Consider the following 20,687-nt stretch of genomic DNA (forward strand, 5'->3'; position numbering starts at 1 on the left):
GTGGGCGGAGGAGGAGGCCTATCGCTGGCCACGGGGATGAGCAGCTCGCGATCTCTCGCAGGCTCCCTATCAGAATCGACGATTGCTCCTCGTCTAACACTTGCCCTCCTCGATTTCACCCGCAGCCCGACTTGACCCAATCCAACCCATGAACTCAAATCGAAGCAAAGAGAGGGACAGAAGGAAATCGAAGGCGTATGTCCTCGGGGTGTTGTAAGGGCGGGTCCTGGTGGGGCCTAATTACAGATGATTTTATGTAATTAGTTATATTTAGAGCGTCAGTTCTTATACTATAAAAAGTTACATCTACATCCCTATATTTAAACATTTATGTCTATTTATCCTAACAATATCAATTTTACTGATAAAAATAAAAGATAAAAAAAAATATAATTTTAATATTTGGTGGTGGACAACGATGTCGTTGGTATCAATATTGATGCAGTTGCTTGGCCGTCTTCGACAACGATAAGGTCCATTCTCACCACGACGCCACTCGCCTCCACCATATGCATGTCACTGACCTCATCATTGCCAATCCCGCGTCGCTCTACATCAGTGTCAACGTAGATTGTGGTGGTCATCACAACGTCTATGATAAATATAGTGGTTGCCTTATCATTGACCCATTAGGCGAATCCCAACCTCGACTCAGATTTGGGGTCGTCGGAGCTCCTACTACTCCCCCGCTACCATGTCAATTCCGGCGCCACCTCTTACTAAGTGGCTATTTCGTTACTTTGCATCTACGTCGGGGTCAGCATAGATATAGAGTGGCATCGCTAGGCAACTGCGTTAATATCGATGCAAATGCAGAATGACAAAAGGACTGCTCGACGAGAGGTGGTATCAGAAGTGACGTGGCAGCACGTGAAGCGGTAGGAGCTCCGACGACCCTAGCTTTGGGTTTTGGTTGGGATCCGCCCAACGAGTCAGTGATGAGGTAGCCACCACCATATATGTCGATATTAATACAGTTGTCGCTCGATAATTGTGTCAATGTCGATGCAAATGCAAAGCAACACGGAGCGGGTGGCGATGAAGTTGGCAGCATGCTCCTCGTGAAGGTGGATGATGTCACGGTGAGGGCGGACTATATCGTTATTGGAGGCGACTAGGTAGCTACGTTGGTGTCGACACCAATGGTGTTGTCATCCACTACCACTAACGCCATCCACTGTTGAACATTAAAATTATTATTTTTTCTTTATTTTTAATATATTTATTGGTAAAATTGACGTCATTAGGATAAATAGATCAAAATATTTCACTTTCATAATTATAGGAATACCAATGTAACTTTTTTAAGTGTAGAGACTGAAACGTTAAAAGTAACTAATTACGTGAGATAATTTGTAATTAGCACCGAGCTAAGATCCTCTCCAATTGACCCCGATAATTAGATGATGCAATTCTCTCCATTACCATATGATATTATAAATTCATTGATTTAAATATGTTAAATGTCAAGGCTTGCGTAACGAATGATTATTGTAATTATCCTTATATATATATATATATATATATATATATATATATATATATATATATATATACTTCCTCCTCGTCGAGATGATCGATGCCCTTGGGTCCCTAGTCAATGTTGTGACCAACTTGACCAACGATGCTTCAACTCGATGCTGTAGTGGTTCGACATCATGTTAACAGATCTAATTAAGATCGACAAAGAGGTGACGACAAGGGGAGTAGTCAACACGGAGGACGGAGGCTTCATGGGGGTAGAGAGGGGCCTTGCTCGAAGAGGCCTCGTGAACGGAGACGGTGACCAGACAAAGAGGCAAAGGGGGCATATGGCGACAATAAAGCCTTGGAGTGGGGTAAGGCAACGAGGGCCTGGAGGTGACCCACAATGCAACATGGCAAAGGTGGCAGGTAATATTGTTTTTTAGAAAAAAAAGGGACATTATGCGAGAATAAACAAAAAAAAAAAAGGACACTAGGTGAGAAAAAATAAAATGTTGAGATTTTTTTTGAAATTTACCCATATATATATATACTATTTTAAAATTGACAAAGGTAAATAAATTATTTCGAAACTTTTAAAACGATAGATTTCTGAAAACTAATATCATAATAGAAAAATATTTTTGCAGGGACGTCAACAAGTTATCAACATCACTGTATCTTGTTACGTCCTGATTCAGTCCCATATAAAGAATGACATACTATTATCAACATCACTGTATCTTGTTAGATTTTTCCATCGTCACAGAATAATAATGTGTTAGAATTTTTTTGCCTTTTATAACCAAACATTTAGTTGGGTTGGATATATGCTCCGCTTCAGGTGCCGAGCACGGGTAGCCGTCTCGCTCTCATCTCTAGTTGTGCATATGCAATAACACAAGTTTATGTTGGATGATATGGGACTCATACGGAAGGGCCCTTTGGCTTCTAGTTGAACATATTACACACCCCATGAGGCAAAATTTGCTCAAACGTCAACCCGTCTATCAATTAAATTGATCTAAAAGACACAGGATTGTTTCCATCAGACATAAATGGAGTGATGAAACATATCTTGATTCAAATTGAAGGATCGTTTTGCTTTTAATTGAACATATAACACACCCCATATGTGGCCAAATTTGCTCGCAGGGCAACCTGTCGATCAATTGAACTGACCTAAAAGACACAAGGTTGTCCCATGAGACAAAAATCGAGTGATGAACCATATATTGGTTCGCTTTAGCGTGAAGCACGTCCATCAAGCAACGGAAGAATAGGGTAAATGATTTGTTTGAACCACAACCAAACAACTTAAGCTTTGAGTTAAATTGATGTCAGATAGATAAAATTTGACATGCACGATTTAAAAGGAAAAAAAAAAGATTGAGCTAATTAAATAATCATTTGACTAAATAAAGATGAATCGCAACACAATGAGTAGATGCAGATGAGTGAACTGCCTCGTAATGACATAAAAGATGTGGACTCTAACTAAGTTTGAATTTTAAAATAAAATAAGACGAAGATAATTAACACACATGAATAGAAGAAGATATTAAAAATATTTATGTAAATAAAATGAAAGATGAACTAAGAGGATAATCTCATATTCTTAAGGATCGAAAGGTCGGGTTATGTAAATTGTTATTGACCCACAACATAATGACTAACGATCGAAAGGTCGGGTTATGTAAATTGGGATTGACTTAAACTTTTGAGTTAAATTAGTGTCACACCTTACATATGTTAGCTCTAATTAATCCATCTCAAACTCATCATTGTGGACTACAACACAACCTAAGAAAACTCGACTGGCCTTGTGCACTAGGGCATCTTTTTATCTGATACGGGAGGCACTAACCTATAATGGTTAGATTGGAATCAAGACTAATATAATAATGATTAGACTGGAATCAAGATTGTGAATGATGTAACTTGCCATTAATAATGTCTAAAAATCAACTATGTTATTATGAGAGGAAGCATAAATAAGAAAATAGGATTACATTGGATCGTGTAGATGGAGAACTACAGCCAACCCGATTAGTTTTTCCACATACGAAGTATACTGAAATTCCAAGATGGACTTCTCCCTATTCATCAATGGAGAGTTCATAAGAAGAAGGGAACAATATGCACCGTATGATTCTCATTCGAATGTCAAGTCAAAATGTCCCATCATTGAAAGTCCAAAGTTTATTTGGCTAGTGGTGTCAGCCAGCAAGCAAGAGATAGAATACAATCTAATCAAGCATATTAATAGCAAAACGTATGCGTCCATCTTTATATCCTATCCTATGTCTTTAAATCAAAGAAACATTACTACACAATTTACTGATCCATTTAATCATTATATCTGAATTTATGTATTCAACTTAGATATTCAATTATGCATGGCAAGAAATAGATGATAATTTAATCGTTTATTTCAAGTAGCTTATTAAAAGCAAACGCATTCCGGTCTAATTTGCTGTTTTGGTTTTTAGCTTACGGTAATAAAATGCTTTGCTCATAATACGATACAGTAAATATCACCAGTAAAAACGTGACAAGTACCTTGTAGTGGAGATCCGACTTCAGAGCTTGGCGGCGATGGTCTTGTCCTTCTGCTCCGCGTCCTCCGCCGCCAATCCCACCGCCCTGCAGAGATCCGGGAACGCCGCCATCCGGATCGACGCGTACACCCCACCGTCCCAGTTCCGCGCCGCCAGCTCCTCCCCCATCCTCAGCGCTGCCAGCAACGCCTCGTCGGCGCCGGCGTGGACCGAGTCCACGATTCCCCTCGCCTTCGCTTCCGCTCCCGTGATCTTCGCCGCCCGGAGCGTCACGTCCGTCAGCGTCCTCGGATCGGCGATCTTCGCCCGCATCAGCGACATGAAGTACGGCGGGAAGGGCAAGCCGATGTCGAGCTCGCTCATGTACAAGAACCCCCGATCCCCCCTCATCACCGTGTAGTCGTGGCTGATGGCGAGCATGAACCCGGCGGCGGCGGCGTGGCCGTTGACGGCGGAGATGGTGGGCATCGGGAGGGACATGAGGTCCGCGACCACGGGCTTGAAGAGGGCGACGAGGGACGAAAGGCGCTGGAGGGAGGCGGAGGGGGATCCGGCGGCGTTGGCCCAAGCGAGGTCGAAGCCGTTGGAGAAGAACCGGCCCTCGGCGGCCGTGACGAGGGCGGAGCCGTTAGGTGCGGCGGCGTATTCGGCGCGGACCTTGGCTATGGCGGATCGGACCGCCGCGATGAGATCGGCGTTGAGGCGGTGCTCGTTGTCGCCGGTGAGGCTGAGGACATAGACGCGGCCACGCTTCTCCAGAGAACACATCCTTGCTATCTCGATGCGTCTTCTCTGGGGGCGATGCGAGGAGCCGTCCTTATCTTTCCCCTTCAACGCACAGAAACTTATGCGGGAAGCGTTGAAACGGGTACAAGAGACGTCCGATTCTCTCTTGTCAATGCGGATGCGGATCTACTAAATTAAGACCATATTCCTTAAGATATCTGACGTAATCCCAAGTAATAACCCTCATCTCCTCAAAAGATGTGTATATATAACTTACTAAAATTGTTAATAATATGATCAATGAGACACTTGCAAGTTATATGGAGAGGTAAAGCCAAACAATAGAATTTATAATCGTATTCTTTTCAACTTGAGAAAGGGTTTTCTCCACTAATTGGCTATTTCTGTTTCTCTTGTGCTTCTTTGCTGATCCTGTTTCTTTACCTGTGGTTTCCATAATCTTATGCTGTTCTATTCTTCTTGTAGTGTCATTTTAGACTTCAAAATGAAATCACAAGGGAAGTGAAGTTGATTTGAAATGAGATCACATTAGATCAAGCTGAAATCAGGATGGCAAAAATTAAAAAGAGCTCAATTGATTTGATTGATTATATATGAATGATGTACACAAAACAATTCCCTCTCAGTCTTCTTTCCAAATCGTTTGCTATGATACAGATGCTAACATCTTCTCCTATGATCGATCAATAACAGAGCCACCGAACTCTGGCAAATTCGCCACAACCGCAACTGTGTGCTGATTCGTAGAGTTCAGATTAAGAACCTCCATGTTGTGACCCCATAACTCATCACCTCTAGCTTCCGAATTGGCAGCTACACCATCTCCAAGAACTTGATGTTACCACTTGAGTTTGCAGCCAGCAAGGTGGATGACTGGCCTCGCCAGCAAACACAAGAGACGAACTGGGAAGCGTCGTCGTTCTCCTGACCTGATATGGGGTCTGTGGTGCTGAATTTGTAGGACAACACCGGCATGGGAAAAGCTTTGTGGTAGATGAACACCTGAACCAGTCGATGAGGACAACAGTTGTGACTTGCAGATAACATTTCAAAGCTTTCCACTTCAGAAAATTATGATACAGAAACAGACTCTTACATCTACTAACTTCTTATGCCGATGACAATGAAGAGAAAATAATGGTTAAGGGCTTCCTTCAGCATAAGGATTCTATATTGTCAGTTCAATTGGAAGATGACTCCAAAAGTCCTTGAATATGACAAGTGAAATCTCAACAAGATGCTAAAAGAAGCATCTTTAATTTCTTTATCATCTCTGTCGAAGTTTGATCTGGTCCAGCTTGAACATTCTTGTTTCTTTAACAATATAGTGTGATAATATCTCAAGTTGTTAATATGGCAATATACTGTGCTGAAAAAGAAAACACTTCTGCTAACAGATAAACTGTTGTTGATTTTGCAGAGGTTTGACAGAGAGATCTTCTTTAAAGAGACTCCTTTTCTGTACTGTAAAACTAAGTATGATGGTGCCATGGATCAGAGTCCAGGTTGCAGCATAAGAGCATAGAGATTGTTTTGTGAAAGGTCATAATTGTCTTAAGATAAATCTGTCAATTTGGTGGCTGGGAAGGCTAAGGGCAGCAGTTCATTTGGTTGGAGGGAGATTGTTCTGTAGTTATCAGCTGGCTTCAGAAGGATAATGAGATGCATGCACAAATATATTGTTGCAAGATATGCCGAGCATGATGAGACTCCAGCAAATAGGATCTCTCATATAATCAGAAGACTGTTGTAAATTAGCTCTCAATCAGGGTTTATTAACTTACAGTTCATCTTGTCATAGAATTAGTAATTTTCTCTGATCCATTAAAAGAAACAAAAAGGAAGAACACTTGAAGCTGTTGTGTTTTGGTAGTAGTAATAAGCATATCAGTTAAATCACCAGTGTCAGGGAATATTCTGTCTATGCAACAATGTTCAATAGCCACCAATGAGTCGATGTGGCATCTCAAAGCCGATATGGCCCTTGGAGTCCGTAATCGTACCTCCGTATCAAAGAGGCACACGAGTGGGTATGAACTTGAAGGGACACAACATTCCCATAGCTACATACGACCGTGCCTGTGCGGCCCGAGGTCATACAAGATGATACCGCACAGTGGGGAATAGTACAGTTCCACCCGTGTCGCTCGAAGAATAAGTATCGACCTGTCACGAACGGTCATCACGCACCCACAACAACTTCGTTCAACGAACTGTTCGTCGCTTTTGCATGCTTATATAGAGACATGACAGCATGTTTTGACTTGGTTTTGTGTATGTGTGTTTTTTTTTGCTTGAAAAATGTAAACAACGACAGTTGGCAACGTTGCAGTGCGACCGCTCGTCGCGTTGGGTTGAACTGCCCCAAAATGGCTCCGTTTTTGCATGCCACAGCTTAATTTCTGTAAACCATAGCTGCACACAAAATGTCAGTCATCTCAACACCCTGGAACCCCCCAGGTGGCATAAGGCTGGATGAGGCTTCGGTATATTGTCAAGCATTGAACAATCTTCACAAGTTCTCACATTAACTTGACGGGAACTTGCTTTCGCGCCCGACACCCGGTGATCAGTTGTTTGTGGACGTGCAACTGTTCGTTCTACCTTCTAAAGTCATTGTTTTCTCCTCCTCTCTTTTCTCCCTTGCACTCAAGATGCAAGCTAAATTACTTGTAAAGCTTCTCTCTTCGTGAGATGTCGGGACTTGTCCGTCGCTCGTTTTCAATCTAATCAACTTTCTGTTTTATAGGTCCTTTGGGACCTATACAAGGTTGCAACTAGGCTGAACCTTTGCCTACGCATATGTTGTAAGGGCGCCTCATGACTTAGGCAATCCTAGCTAAGTCCGAGGAGTTGGTGCAAGGGTGCTTCACGACTTAGGCAACTTCATCTAAGTTCATGACTTTGCCGCAAGGGTGCCTCATGACTTAGGTAATTCCAGCTAAGTCTGTGACATTGTGGCATCAGAGCGGGCAAACAATTCAAGCAAGGTGTGAAAAAACTTTACAATCTCGCCGTGGCAAAGCATCATGGTGAATCAAGCAAGGCAGGGCAAGTCGGACCATTGTCTCAAGCAGTCGCAGGTGGGCTGTAAGTGTAAACTTGCTCTCATGTCGGTGGAGCTGCACTAGGGGATCGTGGCAGCGAACATGATGAGCGAGAAGTTGGCTACTCTCTGCGAACGAAGGAGACGCAATCTGGAGCATCAACCAAGAAAAAGAGCCATAAGGAGAGACTCACAACGGCAGAAATCCGCCTAGATATTCTTGAAGTGAGCTTGGAGGAACTCTACCAAGGCCAACGAAGGCTTCTTGGGATAGAGAGCTCGCAAGAAGAAGCTAAATCCCGAATCAACAAGGTTGAGGCCCTAGTCGATTGATTGATGGACGATACGAAAGACGTCGTGCAACATTTGCATGAAGTCATGGCAAAACTCACTTCTAGAGTGATAGCGCTCACAAGGGCACTAAATGCGGGAGGGAGCAACACCTGTGTTACGCCGTCACAAAACTTGAGGGTACCCGAGCCTCATTGCTATGAAGGTGCTAGGAACGCAAAGGAGCTCGAGAATTTCTTGTTTGACATGGAATAGTACTTTTGAGCTACAAAGCACGATTTTAAAGATACCAAAGTTTCAATAGCAATCATGTATCTGAATAGGGATGCAAAACTTTGGTGGCGAACCCGTTGGGAGGAGATCCAACAAGGTCGGTGTCGAGTGGACACATGGGAAGACTTGAAGCAAGAGTTGAGAACTCAGTTTCTACCCGAGAACATAGAGTTCGTTGCAAGGAGAAAGTTGAGACAACTCCGCCAAAGTACTTCCATCCAAGAACATGTGAAATAATTTTCTGCACTGATGCTGGACATACAAGACATGTCCAAGAAGGATAAGTTGTTTAGCTTCCTTGATGGCCCAAAATTATGGGCTTAACAAGAACTATATCGAAGGAATGTCACCGATGTAATCGGGGTAATTACGATCGCAGAAAGGCTCACCGACTTTGTTTCCTCGGAGGAGTCAAGAAAAAGGAAACAATCTTCAGGAAACCGCCCTCCAAAATATTCTTGAGGGAAGGAGCCCGGGGGTGAACAAAGGAAGAAGAGTTCTCATAAAGAGCCAAGCTCAAAAGGCAAGGGCCCAAAACTTGGCAGATTTTTTTATGTGAAGGGCCCCACATGGTGAGGGAATGCCCACAGAAACAAGCATTCAATGCCTTAACAGCTTCAATCCATCTCCCCAAATCAGATAAGGGCAAGAGCGTCGCCCTCAGTTCAAATAGTTCAAAATCGAGCAGTGATGACGAAGTGTCACAAGGTCCTCGAATGGGAGTAATGCGTTTGTTGAATGCATTGTAGGGTCAAGTGGGGGAGAACATAAAGGCAAATCCACTGAAAGCAGGGAGTAGCGAGCTGATGTATGTGGACATTAAGCTTAATGGCCAAACAACCCAATGGTGGACACGGGTGCTACCCACAACTTTATTGTCGACCGAGAAGCAAAGCAACTTGGGATGATCTTGGAGAAGAACCCAAGTCAGATGAAGGCAGTGAACTCGGAAGCCAAGCGGATCTCAGAGCTGGTAAAGGGAGTCCCCATCAAGATTGGAACATGGAGCGGGAGCACAAACATAATGTCGGTGTCATTGGATGACTTCCAAGTGATCCTTGGAATGTAGTTCGTGCACGTGGCTAAGTTGGTACCAATGTCGTTCCTAAACTCCCTATGTATGATGGGAGGTGACGACCCCTGTGTAGTTCCCATCTCGTAGAGAGGAACCAAGGATCCCTAGCAGATATCAACATTACAACTAAAGAAAGGGGTACGAAAAGGCGAATTAACATTTGTGGCTATTGTAAAGCTAGAGCCCCTCGATGGGGAGGTCATTCATGAACCTACTATGGTGGTGAACGTTCTAAAGGAGTTCACAGATGTTATGCCACCTGAGTTGCCGAAAACTCTACTACCATGTAGAGGCATGGATCATCATATCATGCTGGAGTCGGGACTAAAGCCTCTAGCGAGACCACTATACCGCATGTCCCCTCCAGAGTTAGCAGAGCTCAGAAAGTAGTTAGATGAACTTCTAAGCGATGGTCTCATCTACAGTTCTAAAGCATCATTCGGAGCTCCAGTTTTATTCCAAAAGAAACAAGATTGGAGCCTTCGACTATGCATCGATTATCGAGCCTCAACAAGGTAACGGTGAAGAACAAGTATCTCATCCCGCTCATCACGGACTTATTCGACCAATTAGGCAAAGCAAAGTATTTCTCCAAACTCGACCTCTGGTCGGGGTACTGGCAGGTGTGCATTGCTAAAGACAACAAAACGAAAACTACCTACGTGACTAACCAAACGCTCGAGGAGCACATCGAGCACATTCGGACAATTTTCAAGGTTCTCAGGGAGAACACCTTGTTCATGAAAAGGGAGAAATGCTACTTTACTTAGATGAAGATCTTATTCTTGAGGCATCGAATCAGTAATGTTTCTATTCGATGGACAAATCAAATGTGCAAGCTGTTGCAGAATGAAGAACTCCAAAGAAGGTGTCAGATCTGAGATCCTTCTTTGGTTTCATAAACTACTATCGACGCTTCATAACTGGGTATTCGAAGCATGCAACCTCACTGATGAAGTTGTTGAAGAAAGAGCAGCGTTGGAGATGGTCTGACAAATATGAAGCTACATTCCAAGATTTAAAGGTTGTTGTATTGGAAGAACCAATGCTCAAATTGCTGGATTATGGGGAGCCCTTCGAAGTCCATACAGATGTTTTAGATTTTGTTATTAGGGGGTACTCATATAGGAGGGTCATCCGGTGGCCTACCGGAGCCGCAAGCTCAATGAGACCGAGCGACGGTTTCCGATGCACGAGAAGGAGATGATAGCAGTGGTTCACTGTCTACGAATTTGATGACACTACCTTCTCGGATCGTGATTTGTGCTGAGGATAAATAACATCGCTTTAAGTTACTTTCAAACTCAAAAGAAACTCTCCCCAAAGTAAGCACGATGGCAGGACTTCTTGGCCAAATTTAATATGACAATGAAGTACAAGCCCGGATGAGCAAATGTCATGGCCGATGCGCTGAGTCAGAAAGTGGAGCGAGTGAATGCCATGCAGCTAGAAGGCGGAAGCCAAGCAAGTTAGCTACACTCCAACTTCCTTTCCAGAATCAGGGATGGACTGTATAGTGATCCCCAAGCAGTGACCCTGATGCAACTAATCAAAGAAGGCAAGACACGATGATTTTGGATCCAGGAGGGACTCATTTACACCAAAGGGAATAGGGTTTATATTCCTCAAATGGACAATTTGAGGTGCAAACTCTTGAGAGAGTGTCACGATTCCCTTTGGGCAAGACATCCGGGCATTCGTCGAATATTGACTCTCATGGAGAGGGCCTTCTACTGGCTGAAGATGGGGACTGATGTGGAAGAATATGTTCGAACGTGCCTTACTTGCCAATAAGATAAGGTGGAGCAACGGAAGCCAGCGAGACATTTGGAGCCGTTGCCCGTACCAAAAAAGCCATGGGAGAGTATTTCCTTCGACTTCATATCAAGCTTGCCAATAATAGAGGGACTCAGATTGATACTTGTGGTGGTTGATCGATTTTCAAAATATGCAACTTTCATTGTTGCACCTCTATACTATTCAACAGAGGAGGCGGCCAAGCTGATGATGATGAATATGGTGAAATATTGGGGGGTCCCGCATAATATCATTAGTGATCGAGACGCTTGGTTCTTGGGATGATTCTAGACTGAACTATTTAAATTGTTGGGGTCTAAGTTATACTTCTCCACAAGTCTCCACCCTCCGACGGATGACCAAACCGAAAGGATAAACTCGCTCCTTAAGCAATATCTTTGACGCTGCGTCAGTGCCAACCAATGAGATTTGGTGAAGCTGTTAGACATAGCCCAATTCTCCTACAATTTGCAGCGGAGCTGTACGTCCAACAAGAGCCCCTTCGAGATCATTACATGACAACAGTCGTTGACTCCTCACACCTTGGCTATCGAGTATACTGGAAGTAATCCGTCAGCATATCACTTTGTAAAAGACATGGCTTACTTGGAGAAGGCATCCAAAAAGATGAAGAAGTGGGCAGACTTAGGAAGGCGACCACAAGAGTTCAAAGTCAACGATTTGGTATTGGTAAAGCTCCAACCAGCATCACTCCAATTCTTTACGCACAAAGTATACAAAGGATTGGTGCATAAGTATGAAGGGCCCTTCCCAATTATCAGTAGGGTAGACAATGTCTCCTATAAGTTGCAGCTACCGGCGTGGCTCAAAATTCATAATATTTTTCACACCAGCAACTTCAAAGCCTACCATTCAGATCCACAAGATGCTTCTCGAAGTGTTCCAACTCGGCTACCCCCGACCAGAGCCTCCTACGAGAAGCGAGTTGAAACTATTTTAGCATATCACAAGATAAAGCTACCCAATGGAGCTGAGCAGACAGAGTACTTGGTGAAGTAGCGAAAGCTTCCCCGAACTAAAGCTAGTTGGGAGCTCGAAGATGCCCTATGACATGAAGAAGCAGTCGTCAACAACTACCAATAAGCATCAACGAGGGCGTTGATAGTTTAAGTGGGGGAGAATGTCACGAACGGTTATCATGCACCCATAATAACTTCATTCAACGAACCGTTCGTCACTTTTGTATGCTTATACAGAGACATGCCAGCATGTTTTACCTTGGTTTTATGTTTTTTTTTTCTTGGAAAATGTAAGCAACGATAATTCGTAGCGTTGTAGTGCGACCGCTCGCCGCGCTAGGCCGAATTGCCCAAAATGGCTCTATTTTCGCGTGTCATGGCTTGTTTTCTACAAACCGCAGTTGTACGCGAAACATCAGCCATCACAACACCCTGGAACCCCCCAGGTGGCATAGGGCTAGATGGAGCTTTGATATATTGTAGGGCGTTGAACAATCTTCACAAGTTCGCACGTTAACTTTATGAGAACTTGCATTCGCACTCGATATCTGGTGAGCCGTTGTTTGTGGATTTGTCGTTGTTCATTCTACCTTCTAAAGTCTTTGTTTTATCTTTTCTCTCTTTTCTCTCTTACACTCAAGGTGCTCACTGAATTTCTTGTAAAGCTTTCGTTTTCACGAGATGTCGAGATTTGTTCGTCGCTTATTTTCATTCTAATCAACTTTCTGTTTTACAGGTCCTTCGGGACCTGTATGAGGTTGCAACTAGGCTGAACCTTTGCGAACGCATATATCGCAAGGGCACCTTATGATTTAGGCAATCTCAGCTAAGTCCGAGGAGTTGGTACAAGGGTGCTTCACGACTTAGGTAACTTTAACTAAGTTCGTGACTTTGCCGTAAAGGTGCCTCACGACTTAGGCAATTCCAGCTAAGTCCGTGATAGACTGCCTAGAGCATTGACGACCCTTAACAACCTGATTATGACCAACTCCCTGCGATAGGTATAAATATCGACCCCCTGGTCAGTGCCAGGGGATCGAACCTCGGACACAAAAAAATCCTCAGATCCACCTCTAACTAACTTAAGCTTCGAAGGGGTTGAGTCGAGAATCCACCTCCCGACATTGACTGCTTGTGCAGGAAGGCAACACTAAAGTAGGAATCCAAGTCCCACCTCGGGTCGACCTCAGAGACGCCAGCTCCGACTTGACCTCACCCTTACATCCCAATCTCGGACACCCACGTGGACACCCTCGCACGATCGGGATTAGACCAAGCCTTTACCTCGATCAAGCAAAATCGCTCCCGTGCTATGCACCTCGACTATGAGCTCTTAGCTCCCCAAGGGGGGGAGCATTGATAAGATCATTTAGTCCCACATTGGTTGAGGAGTATGGGAACCAAGGGCTCATAAGTCCGTCGGGTCTCTCTTACCCTAAATCGTGCAGGTACACCTATCGACCAAAGTGGATAATTCTTCGCAAGCTTATGGGCCATACTAATAATCAACTAACCAAATAGTTCCTTATCAAATTAGCGTTAGAAGGAGGGCCTACCTTAGCCAGAAGGTTCGCTACGACGGATGTGTGCCTAAGTCGTGCACCTCGATCGTGCAAGGCACGCTAAGGTGGATCTACGCCCGAGTTGTGTATTAATTTAATTTAGGAAGATCGAAATATTTAATTTAGGAATTAACTTTTATTTCTTTACTTACCTTCCTAATTTAAGAAATATTAATCTTATTTCCTTGTTTGCTATTGAGAATTAGGAAATGATTATTAAGAATTCTAAATATGATATCAAATTTATTAGTGTATTAAATAAAAATAATATATATTAAATAAATACAAAAATTAAGGAAAACTTCTTTTAATGGAGGTTCATCTCATCCTTTAAGGGTTTCCCTATCTTTCTTGAAAATAAAAGTATTTATTTCAATTCCTTAAATATTAAAATTTTTATAGTTTGAAAATATTTATCAATCTTTTTAATATTAAAATATTTCTTATTAAATTAAAATATATTATTTGAAGTTTTTAAAGGATTCTTCAATCCTCTTTAAAGGTTTTTATTTTGAATTTAGACATACTGAAAGTATACATATTTTATGTATTAAATACATGATATCTGATTTTTTATATTTGGATTAAGAATGTTATTTCCTCGTATTGCAGTTTATCTTTTAATCGATGAAACTATATTATGAGTAGTTCAAAAACATATTTCTTAATCCTTTATATGTTAAAATTTTTATTGTTAGATTATAATATATTATCTAAAAAAAATTTATCCCTTTAAATATTTAAAATTTTATTATTTAATTAGATCATATTGAAATTATTCATGTCATATTAAAGTATGACTTCTAATTATTATTGAATTAAGAATTTCATTTCCTTAATCTTATTCTTTAGTCTATTGTTATGTATTAATGTATTATTGTTAGTGAATATATGTTATCATAATTTAATATTGATGAAATTGAATAAAAATATGGTTAAAACAGTCCACAAGCCTAGCCCAACCCATAGGTCAGGCCACAACCCACTAGCTAGGCATAGTCAGCAAACTAGGCCCAACCCATAGGCCAAACCCAACTCACGGGTTAGGCCCTAGCCCGTAGGCTAACCCAACCTAACCCAACATGTGTAGTCATGTGTGACACATATGACCAGTCCATAGGCCAAGGTTGGCCCAATCTTGTGTGATGCATGCACAGTTATATGCAATGTATATTACAGTTGACCCAACTTAGTCCAATATCATGTGATTGTTGGATTTGAGCCCAAACATTGATTCAACTAAACGAGACTTGATTAGTCTAGATCAATTCAGGATGATTCTGAATTGATTGATTTATTCAAGTCAGTTTAATCTAATTTAAACCTAATCTAGTTCAAATCATACTAGTTTAAGATGGTTTCAGATCAGTTAAATGAGGATTAGAGATCAGTTCAACTAGGTTCTAGTTAAATCTGAGTTTAATATGATCGATTGAACTATAGTTAAGTTAATTGAGGACTAATTGATAGTATTTGATATGAATGATATTTAAAAGAGATATTTTTAAAGTATTATTTCATCCTAATATAGACATAACCAGTATGAGATAATGTTATTACCCTGTTGAGTGCAGGTAGGGCAATTCTTTTTGAAAATTAGTGAACCATCAAACGTGGTGGTTGGATGGTTCTTCCATCCGCTATTGGGAGGAACGTGTCCCCACTTTGGTAGGTGAGGGACATCACCCCATCTGCTGTTGGGAGTGCGACATGAGTTTGCCTCCATCCGCTATGTGGAGAACACAAACTCATTCCGTAGGATAAAGCCTCTCCATCCGCTGTTGGGGGAGTGCTCCTTCAAGTATTTGATATGCGCCAATGGGATGATTGATTTTTTATCATGTATTCATTTTGAGTTGACTTTTTGGGTTCCTACTCAGCGTTGCTGAATTTTTTTTATTTTTAATTTTTAAAACAGTCTCTCATTAGTACTAAATTAGATTACAATAGAGAGCGGACCTTTCTCTACTGTTAGGTAGAGCTACTTGGATGATTCTTTGAGTTAACATCATTATGTCTACTTTTTAACTTGTGATTTGATGAATAAATAAATTATAATAAATATTTATAAATTATGAATAAAATGATGTTTATCTACTTGGCTTTAAATGTGTGGAAAGATGTGATTCTGAAAAAAAAAATATCTAGGATATAACAACAGACAACCTACTATAGTAAGCCAAGGAAACAAAGACGAACCACTTGACCTAAAAAAGGGCTTACCACGATAAATCTCCTGCACCTGAAGGCACATCGGATCAAATCGAAAAGCAAAGACCCTGATCACCCATAACACAGAAGATGTACCCTGAGCCTCTTACGAGGAACTTGGGGCACGCCTTTGTGAGGGGGAGAGAATGATAGGGAATATTCTAGTATCATTCACGCGACAACAATCGGTGTGGCATCTCGAAGCCGATGTGGCACCTCGGAGTCGACAGTTATGCCTCAATATCGAGGAGGTGTATGCACGAGTACGAACTTGAAGGGAAGCAGCATCCCCGTGATGACATGCGATCATGGTTGTGCCACCCGAGGTCATACAAGATGTCACCGCGCATCTCTTGGAGAATTTGTACGACCGCTCGGAACATCAACAACCATTAACAACCTAAGTACGACCGACTCTCTACGACATGTATAAATATTGACCCATTGGTCAGCTCCAGGGATCATACCTCGGACATGAAAAAACACTCTCGGATCCATCTCTAACTAACTTAAGCTTCGGAGGGATCGAGTCAGGAATCCTCCTACCGACATTGACTTATTGTGCAGGAAAGTGACGCTGAAGCAAGAATCCAAGTCCCACCTCAAGTTAGCCCTGGAGACGCCATCTCTGACCCGACCTTACCCTTCTACCCCCATCTTGGATACCCATGTGGATGCCCTCGTACGATCGGAACCGGACCAAACCGTATTGACCATCAGGACACGGCGTGAAGATGCCAACAACTAGCATGTGAATGGTATCTATGAGAAGGACGGATGAAGTTGAAGCACAAGATATGCATACCTCATTTGTTTCTGAGCCTGTAGCAATGTATCCATCAGAAACGGAGAGGCCAACAAAGTTCTGCAACATGAAAAAGGGAAAAGCTCCGGCAATGAGAAATGGGTTTCAACACTGACTAATGTAATAAAAGAAAGAGTAGTTGCAATCTCATATGACTTCAAAGAATGTGATCATATAGCAGCAGTGTGATGTTTCCTGTGGATTTTCATGCATCCACCTAAAGTATAGCAGTGCTGATCTTTCTTGTCAGGTTGTCAGCTTACCTTATTGTTGGTATGACCTGCGAATGTCTGAAGAGGGGCTTCGTGCACTCCTGATGTGCTCGCCGGCAAATTCCAGAGCTTGAGGGAGTTATCGGTCGAGGCGGAGACGACGTGCGACGAATCGAGGTACTTCACGTCGCTCACAGTCTTGGTGTGGCCGGCTAATGTGCAACAAGGCATTCTCAAGTTCCGGAGATCGAAGCAGTAGACCTTGTGATCCGCTGAGCCCACCGCCAGCAAGTGCGCCGACTCCGGCTGGAACTGAATGGAACACACGTTCGCCTTGGTTCTGATGGTGCCGACGCTTCCGGCCTGCAACATCACCGCATTTCAACCACAATGCATCGCAGTTTCCTCGTCACCTTGAATTCACTGTGTGGCATACATAGTTCAAAAGCAGACATACAGCAAGTGCAAGAATAGAATTGCCTTATTGATGCTCCACAGCTTCACGGTACCATCGTCGCCTCCACTGGCCAGCCTGGTTGGGTCCGCGAGGGAGAAGTCCACCGACCACACCCGCTTCTCGTGCTCCCTCATCTCCGCCAGGCTTTGGCTCCTCGTCACATCCCACACCTGTATGCGTCGGGAGCGATGAGATTTGTGATGGAGATCGATGGATAGATTTCTTGGTGGCTACCTGCACGACACCTTCGAAGTCGCTTGAAGCGATCTGACTCTTGATGTAGCCGTTCCAGCAGATGCAGCTGAGCTTTGATCGGTTGGACATCTCGACGACGGGGTAATGGATGCCGCGGTCCTCGTTGAGAATCATGTCGCATTCGAAGACTTTGATCTTCTTGTTGACGCCGGCGGTGGCAAAGAACTCGTTGTCGCGGTCGAAGTCCATGGAGCACACCAGGTTCATGGAGTTCAGCAGATCTCCTTGTTTCAGGTCAGCTTTCACCTTCAATCTGCTGAAGGAGAGGTACTTGCACAGGCCCTCGAGGAAGGGGTTTATCCACTCGTTTCTTCTCCCACCACCACGTCCTTCCTGGAGCACCACGTCATCGACGGAGCTCCGCTCCGTCCGGACGGCCGATCCCGTGCCGCTGCTTGTGCCCTGCAACTGTTTGCTCTCTGGTCTGCGTGTCGATCTTGATCCCCTGCGTCTCGTGGAAAAGTAGGCTGCCTCCAGCTTCTTGAAGTTCTTCATCAATCTGGAGCTCTTCGACGCGATGCTGACCTGAATCTGCAGCTCTGTTCCTGATCTCGGTGCCTCAGCCATGAGATGGCCGAGCTCCTCTTCGCCCACTCCGTTGTTGAACTCTGATCTGAAGCGTTTCCTCGAGGCAAAGCAGGATGAGTCCACATCCGCTACAGGATGATCCAACGTTGATGTGGCTGAACGCCCGCCTGTGTCCAATTCAGGGTATGAATTCTGCAGAAGGATCGAGCGCTGATCTTGAACTTCTTGTACGTCCGCAGAGATGAAACAAATGGAATCACGCAACCTATCCGCGACTTCTTGCTTCCTTTGCTTCAGGTGCAGAAGAAACTCAAGTAGTAGTTCCTCATCTTCTATCTCCTCTGTTAACTTGATCGCTGCTACCCGCTCTTCCAACTTGCTTGTTGGTCGATTGAGGAACTCACTGCGCAGCACCTCACTGGCAGATGCCACACAAATTGCAATGTTTTTTGTCACTCCAATGGCCATCAAAAACTAATTTGCAAGCATATGAGCATGGATCACAATGCAAATAGTTGCAACGAGTAACATTTGGATGAAAAGCTTCAGCTGAGTTGAATTTGATTAAGTTGGGGAGCATGTTCAAGCTTCAAACGCTAAATGAGCGAAAAAGTATGTGGACTGTGATGAACTCGTTCACCATGAGAGATGTGGTCACACCTGAATCAAGAAGGAGAGAGAACGGACCTGATCTTGGGCCGGGTATCTGGCTGAGGGTGCAACAGCCAGAGGCAGAAGGAAGCTTCCTTTGGCCACTTGAGCAGCAGCTGCGGCGGAAGGACGCGATGCCGGAGGTCGGCCATGGTGGTGAGCTTCTCCTCCAGCGAATCGAACGTGCAGAACAACTGCGAACAAAGGAAGGCCCACCTCGACGTCAGCGGATCAAACCACAGGGGTCATATAGCAAGAGAATACTGATCTCGCAGATCCATGGAGCATCGACCTCGAACAGAAGAACGCCCAAGCGGTAAACGTCGGCAGCGAATGTGCCCCGACCCACGCCGTCGGCCTCCTCCGGGCTGGTGTACCAGCTCCACTCCATGAGCAAGATCCGCTTCAGCGGGAAGGTCTTCTTCTCATCGGCGCCGTCCTCCTCCCTGCGATCTTTGAGACGGGTGGAGGAGGAAGGGCCATAGAAGGACCTGTTCCTCTCCGGAGGGCCGGGGCCCGACCCGCCGGCGGCATCGTCGTCATCGGAGGAGGAGGCGGAGACGGAGCCGGAGGTGGAACAAGAAGCGGACTCGATGAAGGAGACGCTGTTGAGGGGCGACATGACGAAGCAGGAGGGACGCACGTTGGCGACGACGACGCCCTGCCCGTGCGCCGAGCCCACCGCCTCCGCTATCTGCCGGAAGATGTGGAGGCATTCCAGGAGGTCCACTGCCCGGCCCGGCCGGTCGAGCCATTCTCGGAGGCTGACGTCCGCGTCCCCTCCCCCGCCCTTGTCGGCGGAGGAGAGGATGCGGCTGACCTGCTCCTGCGCTGCCTCTACCTCCTCCTCCTCCTCGAACTCATCCTCCTCCCTGACCAACGTGCGCCGGCGATGGCGGACGAGGCCGAGGCTACTGCTGGACGCGGGGTAGGCCGCGCCCGGGGCACCAGAAGCGGACGACCGCGCCGCCCACCCTGACGCCTCCTCGGAACCATCCATCACATATGTTTATCTCCTCCTCATGCTACAGAAGCCGCAACATATGTGGATCAACCGAAGCAGCACAGCCCGAAAACCAGGTGTTGCGGAGGTCGCAGCAAAACCAGGAGCGGAGAGAAAGAAACAAACAAGAAAGAAGCAACAAGTAGGGATAGATAGATAGATAGATAGATAGATAGATAGATAGATAGATAGATAGAGAGAGAGAGAGAGAGAGAGAGTGGCGGAGAGGGTGGGAGAGGGTGGGATAAGGAGTACCGGCTGCAAGCTGCCCTCAGCCTGAGAAGAAAGAGAGCCGCATATTTCTAGCTTTACTCGGTCGCCCTTTCCTCTTTCTTTATTGCCTCCTTGTCTACCCCTCTCGTTCATTGGACATCTCAGGCTCACCTCAGCCTCACAAAATCCGTCACTGTGTGCATTGCTTTAACTTACGCACACTCGCTCGTCCTTTGCCTTTTGTCTCCACGGTGAAACGTAGCGAGAGGGTTTCCTGGACCACGAAATGAATGACGCCCGTAGCGACGGCGTCAGTTTTGACTCGTCCCATAAAAATAATAACACTGTACGTCAAAAGACCGAGCGGCTTCTCTGGACCGGGGACGTGGAATTATGCCATTACATTATAGGTCGTGTCCCCAGTGGGTGGCGTGGTGATATAAATATGGCAGGCGGCTTTACGTGGCTCAACGCGGGCCGCAGAAAGCCACGATCCAAGAGGGGATGTTCTCGTGGACAAGGTTTCCCCGAAGGGCGTGGGAATCTTGAGGGGGAT

General features: G+C 44.5%; 2 protein-coding genes across 5 annotated transcripts; both read right to left on the bottom strand.

Moving 5' to 3' along the window:
- Positions 1 to 2,528: 2,528 nt before the first annotated feature.
- Positions 2,529 to 4,863, bottom strand: LOC135583460 (enoyl-CoA delta isomerase 2, peroxisomal-like). Of its 3 annotated transcripts, none has more exons than XM_065134642.1 (2): positions 4,027 to 4,863; positions 2,529 to 2,641 (listed from the first exon to the last, which is right to left on the bottom strand). In XM_065134642.1, the coding sequence occupies exon 1, from the start codon at positions 4,791 to 4,793 to the stop codon at positions 4,047 to 4,049; it is 747 nt and encodes a 248-aa protein (XP_064990714.1). In that variant the 5' UTR covers positions 4,794 to 4,863; the 3' UTR covers positions 2,529 to 2,641; positions 4,027 to 4,046. The 3 variants fall into 3 exon arrangements, with proteins under 3 accessions (XP_064990714.1, XP_064990712.1, XP_064990713.1); XM_065134640.1 differs by having other exon boundaries at positions 2,529 to 2,646; XM_065134641.1 differs by lacking the exon at positions 2,529 to 2,641 and adding an exon at positions 3,379 to 3,563.
- Positions 4,864 to 5,331: 468 nt separating this feature from the next.
- On the bottom strand, positions 5,332 to 20,165 carry LOC135628611 (protein SPA1-RELATED 4-like). 2 transcript variants are annotated; one of them, XM_065135367.1, is made up of 7 exons: positions 19,208 to 20,165; positions 18,952 to 19,109; positions 17,716 to 18,682; positions 17,505 to 17,651; positions 17,076 to 17,387; positions 16,813 to 16,872; positions 5,332 to 5,774 (listed from the first exon to the last, which is right to left on the bottom strand). In XM_065135367.1, exons 1-7 carry the CDS (start codon positions 19,913 to 19,915, stop codon positions 5,586 to 5,588), a joined length of 2,541 nt encoding a protein of 846 aa, XP_064991439.1. In that variant the 5' UTR covers positions 19,916 to 20,165; the 3' UTR covers positions 5,332 to 5,585. The 2 variants fall into 2 exon arrangements, with proteins under 2 accessions (XP_064991439.1, XP_064991440.1); XM_065135368.1 differs by lacking the exons at positions 5,332 to 5,774; positions 16,813 to 16,872 and having other exon boundaries at positions 17,110 to 17,387; positions 17,482 to 17,651.
- Between the last annotated feature and the right edge of the window lie 522 nt (positions 20,166 to 20,687).

The sequence above is a fragment of the Musa acuminata genome, chromosome BXJ3-1 (assembly GCF_036884655.1).
Source record: "Musa acuminata AAA Group cultivar baxijiao chromosome BXJ3-1, Cavendish_Baxijiao_AAA, whole genome shotgun sequence".
In the NCBI taxonomy this organism is placed as follows: Eukaryota; Viridiplantae; Streptophyta; class Magnoliopsida; order Zingiberales; family Musaceae; genus Musa; species Musa acuminata.